At 34.9% G+C, this 6,736-nt stretch overlaps 1 protein-coding gene across 1 annotated transcript in view; it reads left to right on the plus strand.

Moving 5' to 3' along the window:
- Window positions 1-6,736, plus strand: part of SPIRE1 (spire type actin nucleation factor 1) — a 629,523-nt gene that overhangs the window by 67,185 nt on the left and 555,602 nt on the right. The window contains exon 3 of the mRNA XM_042782409.1: window positions 918-952. Coding sequence (XP_042638343.1) covers window positions 918-952 — 35 coding nt within the window. The remainder of the gene's footprint in view (window positions 1-917; window positions 953-6,736) is intronic.

A 6,736-nucleotide genomic window follows, 5' to 3' on the forward strand; every position in this document is an offset into this window, starting at 1 on the left:
AAATATAACTGCCTTGAATCCTACCTCATTAACATCATAGAGGTGAAGATTTACAACACAGAGGATAATTACATCTGATCATAAAATGGAGGATAATTATGTAATTGAGAATCAAGGCCTAACCAATTTGACACAAATTTTATGGGTGGGGGTGGGATGGGATGGGGCACAATTCAATCCATAAAGTCTATGATTTACTTTTTGAGGAATCTCCAAACTCTTTTCCTTAGCTATTGTACCATTTTATATTCCCACCAGCAGTGCACATCTTTGCCTACAATTTTTTTTTTTTTTTTATTTAAAAAAAACAAAACCAAACTCATTGCCATCAATTCAGATCCGACTTTTAACGATCGCTCCTTGGGTTTCCAAGGTGGTATCTCTATGGAAGTAGATTGCCCAGCCTTCCTTCCAAGGAGTGGTTCAAACCCACCAGCCTTCTGGTTAGCAGTCAGATGTCTTAGGCATTGTGTCACCAGAGCTTCCCACTTGTTTTCCATTTTTCTGTTAATAGCCATTCTAGTAGGTGTGAAGTGGTATCTCATTAAGGTTTTGATATGACTAGTGACATTGAATGTTTTTTTCATGTGCTTATTTGACATTTGTATATATGTTTTTCAGAAATATACTTGGGGAAAGGCTCAAGAATTCTCATGGTACTTTTTTTTTTTTAAAACGCAAGCCTTTAAGAACATTTAAATTATTTTCATTAAATAACAAGGTAATAGTTACTGACTACCATTTTCTAGCCAAAAAAGAGCAGTTTGTGGTGGAAAAAGTGTCTTTGCCATATTCAGTCAGGCTTTTCTTACTGTTAATTTTTGATTTTGTGGATTAAAAAAATATATATAATCAAAGTAAGATGTCTGTTATTAATTTTTCTCTTTGACAGAAGTAACTTGGTATTTTTGTTACAGGTAAATTGGAATATTCACATTGTACAGAAACAGAGGTAAGAGAATGCTCAAATATTTCTTATTAAAGCAACTTTTTAGTCCTGTTTAATTAACTGCATTGTGGAAATATCTCATTATAGACTCTTGGTCTTTTGATAAGGATGTGTTGAGTGTGTGTGTGTGTGTGTGTATATATATATATTTAATATTTAAGAAGAATAAAATGTTAAAAAATTAGTCATTTTACCTACAATTTTAAAACATTAGGATGTGTTATAAAAATTATCATAGTGTTTAAATTTTTTATTATTTTTGAAATTGAGTTACCTAAGATCCAGAGCCTTCAATAAGAAATAGTTTAAATTTAGCTTATTTTTATTCATATTCAAACTAATATAATTCCTAAAAATAATCAAAACTGACTGAAATTTGAAGATGGGCTTATGCTGACCCCAGTGATTCTTTATGCATATAGGAAGACCATTTTTATTCCAGAAAAAGTAGATTGCTCAAGGAAGCTAGGTACAGTGAGGCTTATAAAATGAAGAGTAGGGAGAAGCATAGAAGAACAACTAGTGGCTAATCTTAATCTTAATGTATTGGTTGAACACTGCCTTCCCCCTTTATCTGCTATGCTAGGAGGTTACTTCGGGCCTTGATGTTAAAAAAAAATTGGCTCTCCGTCCACTTGCAGCCATGAGACTTTGTGAAATTTAAGTTAGGAGGTATTGGTTTGACAGATACCCTTTTCTGGCAGGCTTTTGCAGTTTGGGTCAGTCTTGGAAAATTAATAATGAATTAAATACTTTGTATAAGTAGGTTTATTGTATTTTTAAACTTTAATTAATTTTATTCAAAATTTTGATTGTGAAATTTAAGAAGTTTCCATCTGATTCCATGTGTTCCTTACAGGAATTTCAAGGATAAGAAAGAAATAAGAGAGTAGTATTCATGAATTATGCATGTGTGGTCTTTTCAGTAGCAGTTGCATCATCCTTAGATTTGGGGATTTTAGTTCACTTGTTAAAGCTAATCCCTGAATAAAGTTTTAGGATTTAAGATGTTATATTTAAAATTTTACGTTATATCTGCACTTGCATTGTACTAGGGGAATAAAGACCCCAGATTCGGATATGTTCTATAAAGGTCCTTTTATTAAGCCTTCGACAAAACAAGGACAATCACCCAGGATAAGGAAGACCATCAACACAGCGTAGAAGTGAAATGGAGTCCACTGACTCGCAGCCATAGAGCTAATTATATATGATAGAAAAGAATGGAAATCATCACAAAATCATGATTGGTGGCAGGCCAATTCATCACTGTTGCAGGCAGGACTATAGAAGCAAGAAAGGCGGGCAACTCACTGATGACTCTGTCAAGTTCAGGATACAGATGGGCCAAGAAGCTCGAGATCTTTCTCAAAGCATCTCTCTATATACTGCAAGCAGGCCACATCCTGAAGGCAACTAATTAGCTGTTCATAGCAGATTCCACTGTGGAGTTGATTATACCACATTCAGTCTAATGGGGAGTAACTTCATCCAGCTGCCCAGCTACTCAAATCTACATCCCAGATAAGTTGACACACAACTTTAACCCCACAACCCATTAATGTGGAGCCCTTAGTTATAGCCACAAGGCAGCTACAGGACAATACCAGGACACGAACCTTTAACTTAAATTAGGTAATATGTGGCTGTTTTCAGTAAATCATCCAGGCAAGTTCCCTAGTTCTTAGTGTGAGCATAATCTACTTTCAATTACACTCTTACTGAGGGCAAAGTGTGTTGTTCCCCCAACCTCCATCAGAAAGAACTCAAATGGTATCTGAATTGAGGACTTAAAATGGAATTAGGGCTCCCGCTATAGCCTGCAGCCTTCTACAAACTAAGCTCTTTGAAATTTAAGTTTTAATACAGCATTCAGAAGTTAAACAATTCAGTTTTGTATTTCATATTCAGCTTTGAAAGTAGAGATTTTCTTTTTCTAAAGTAGTTCTTAAAAAAAAAAAAATTATTATTATTAGCTGAGAGGCATGAAGTTTCCTCGGAGGGTGGAAGAAGGACCTACTCCTTAAGTAACACTGACAACTCCATTTGAAGCCTCAAGGGTGTGTTCCCTTCATCTTTTGGGGCTTTATAATCCCCTTTAAGGCATAGTTGAAATAGATAACTTCAAGTGTTAGACTGTTTTAATAGTTTTGAAGTACATAAAAATCATGTTATAGATTATTTTCTAGTTTTACTTACAATTCTCTTTTTAATACTTTTCTTATATTCATTGAAATCAAATAAATTTCTGAGTTTAGAGAAAGCAAGAGGCCATACATAAACATTCCATCAATTTTTATGTGATCTTTTACCTCAAGACTAACTTAACTAATAAAAAAAAACCCACCTCACTGCCATTGAGTTGATTCTGACTCATAGTGACCCTATAGGTTAGAGTCGAATTGCCCCATAGAGTTCTATGACTGTAAATCTTTAATGAAGCAGACTGCCTCATCTTTCTCCTGCACACTAGCTGGTGGGTTCAAATCACTGACGTTTTTGTTAGCAGGTGGTTAAGTGCTTTAACCACCATGTCATCCGAGCACCTGAGATTAACTTAATGTTTGCTAAAATCAAGTATTTTACCTTATTTCTTACAGATGATACTTTCTAGCATTTGAACTTTCTAGCATTTGAACTCATGAAGGGAAATTCTTTCATATGATTTGTTTCAAAGGATATGTAAATTTTATTTTAATAAGCAATTTAATTTTTTCCTACGACTTTCCTCACATTTTTAGAGCTATCATTTCCTTACGATGAAATTTACCCTTTTAAGTATACAGTTCTGCCAGTTTTGACAAATGTAGTTATGTTAGCTATCCTACAATCAAGAAATAGAGCATTTCCATCATGCCATAAAATTTTTCCGTGCTTCTTTGTTTTCATTCCTTCTCACTATCCCCAGCCCCAGCAAACACTGATTTCTCTCTTTTTTTTTTTTTTTCCCTGTGATTTTGAGAAGGACCTGTAATTTGAACTGTGTGTTACCCATACTTCTCCCTTCCTAGGAGTGACTCACAGTTCAGACTTGTAATTTATAAATTCTTGAATGACTAACTTGTGGATAATTTCCTGTCAAGAAAGCAGTTCTGAGCTACAGTTTAGGGGTAATTTTTATTTCAGTTTTGTAAGTTTTTCCTGCTGCCATGACTTAGTTTTATGGATTATAATCTTATGCTTGGGTAGCTATTGAGAACGGTATTGATTTCCTTATTTCTTTTTCAGCAATCTCTTTGCTGGTGTAGAGGAATCCAACTGATTTTTGGATGTTGATCTTATATCCTACGACGTTGTTAAATCTCTTAATTAGTTCCAATCTTATGCTTGGGGTAGGAAAAAAAAACATCAAATACTGGAAAATACTAAAACAACTGATTAGAACGTTCAAGTATTTTGTTGCTTTTAGTTTTCTACATTTTATCACATACCTGTCTTCTATTAACTACCATACTCTTGGCACTTGGAGGTCCTTTTCCTCTAGCAAGAAAGAAGGTTAAATGAATAACTAGAACACTCCTGCTGTTCATTTGGTGGATTAGCTATGTTTTAAGTAGATTAGGCTAAGGTATTACATAGTTAGATTAACTTTTATCAACACTTTAATCTTTATAAATCTAGTTTGTAAAATTGTAGCATAGCAGAGAAATTTAAGCCTTACTGAGAGAAACTATTAAAAAATATTGATATTTACATCTTAGGAAAAAGGTTCATGGATACTGAGCATAAATACTTATTCTGTGTTTCATTCCAACATACTTCTTTAAAAAGCACTTAGAGAGCTTACTATATGCTAGCTACTATTATAGGAATTAGGAGCTCTGGTAGCATAATGCCTAAGGCACTTGAATGCTAACCAGAAGGCTGGTGGTTCAAACCCACCAGCCACTCCTTGGAAGGAAGGTTGGACAATCTACTTCCGTAGTGATACTGCCTTGGCAACCCAAGGAGGGGTTGTTATGAGTTGGGTCTGACTCGACGGCACATAACAACAGCAACATTATAGGAATTAACTATTTTAATCCTCATAATCTATGAAGTGGATACTATTATTTTTTGCATTTTAGAGATAAGAGCTAAGGTATAGAGAAGTTACTTACCCAATACCTTATAACCAGTATGTTGTATAACCATTTATTTATCATCATCTGTCATATATTTGTATTTATCCAACCTATTTTATCTGTAGTATAGGATATTTATGTAATACTGATAATTAATGTAGCACTTCACTTGGAACAACAAAATGGCTTGAGTGTCTCCTCGTTCTGTATATGCCTCTTTCCTTATGGATACTTTGGTTAGGCTAAGGAGTAAACACAGTACATGAACCTTAAGCCCCATATGCTAGGTGAATATGTGGTGTGTACCATAATAATTTGTAAACTAGTCTGATTCTAAATCACTCAGAACACTCAATAATTATTCTCTGTAATTGAACTTCTTAGGAAATCAGACCTAGAATTAGTCTGCTTTGGAACAAACCTAAAATCTTGCAAGTGAGCCAAGAAACACATCGGACTTAGTCTCAGACTTATTTTATTCTGATTGTATGTCATTTGAGAACCAAAGTGAACTTTTTAGTTTTAGCTTTTACATTTACTTTTTGAGCAGCCAAAATAAACTGCCAAAGACAGTATTTGGGTGTTTGGTATATTTGCCATTTTAATGCAGAGTATAACATTAAACAGAGGTCCATTTTTTCTTTCAGTAAATCAGCCCACTATATTTTGATGTTACCTCTCGCTCACATAGCTTCATGATGATAATTGGATGAGCATTGGCTCTTCCTGCCCCCCCTTCCTTTTCCTTGGTGTTATTGTACTGGTCACTCACTTCTGGTATATTGCCTTTCTCTTCATTGAAATCAGTAGAATATTGCCTCTTTTAATTGACATTTGATGTTGTTGTTAGGTGCCATTGAATCAGTTTTGATTCATAGTGACCCTGTGTACAACGAAACAAAACACTGCCTAGTACTGCATTACCCTCATGATATTTCTCATGCTTGAGCACATTCTCACAGCCACTGAGTCATTTCATCTTGTTGAGGGCCTTTTCATTTTTCATTGACCCTCTACTGACAACATGACTGAAGTATGAGAGAAAAATCTGGCCATTGTCATTTCTAAGACGTATGCTGGCTGTATTTCCTCCAAGACAGATTTGTTCATCCTTCTGGCAGTCAATACTTGGTGTGAACACTGTAATTCAAATGTATCAATTCTTCTGTTGTCTTACTCATTTTCCAGCTCTCACATGTATATGAGGCTCTTGAAAATACCATGGCTTGGGTCAGGTACACTTTAGTCTTTGTTTTTAAACACCTTAAAGAGGTCTTTTGTAGCACATTTACCCAATGCAATATATTGTTTGATTTCTTGACTGCAGTTTCCTTGGGTGTTGGTTATGGATCCAAGTTAAATGAGATCCTTGAAAACTTCAATATTTTCTTCCTTTATCATGATGTTGTTTTAGTTTCTTAATGTTGAGGTGTAATCCATACTAAAGAGTGTAGTCTTTCATCTTCATCAGTAAGTGCTTCAAGTCCTTTCCACTTTCAGCAAGCAAGTGGTATCATCACTTCTTTCTTCAATAGCATTGTTTTTTGATTATATGATACCTCCTGAACGAGTTGAACATGGACCAGTTTTTTTTTGATACAGTGGCTCTGTGTATTCCTTCCATCTTCTTTTGATGCTTCCTATACCACTCAATAGGAGTGGCTCTGGTAGCTTAGTGGCTAAAGCACTTGACTGCTAACCAGAAGGCTGGTGGTTCAAACCC

This window comes from Orycteropus afer, unplaced genomic scaffold (genome assembly GCF_000298275.1).
Source record: "Orycteropus afer afer isolate SDZICR_OR568_19922 unplaced genomic scaffold, OryAfe1.0 scaffold00307, whole genome shotgun sequence".
In the NCBI taxonomy this organism is placed as follows: domain Eukaryota; kingdom Metazoa; phylum Chordata; class Mammalia; order Tubulidentata; family Orycteropodidae; genus Orycteropus; species Orycteropus afer.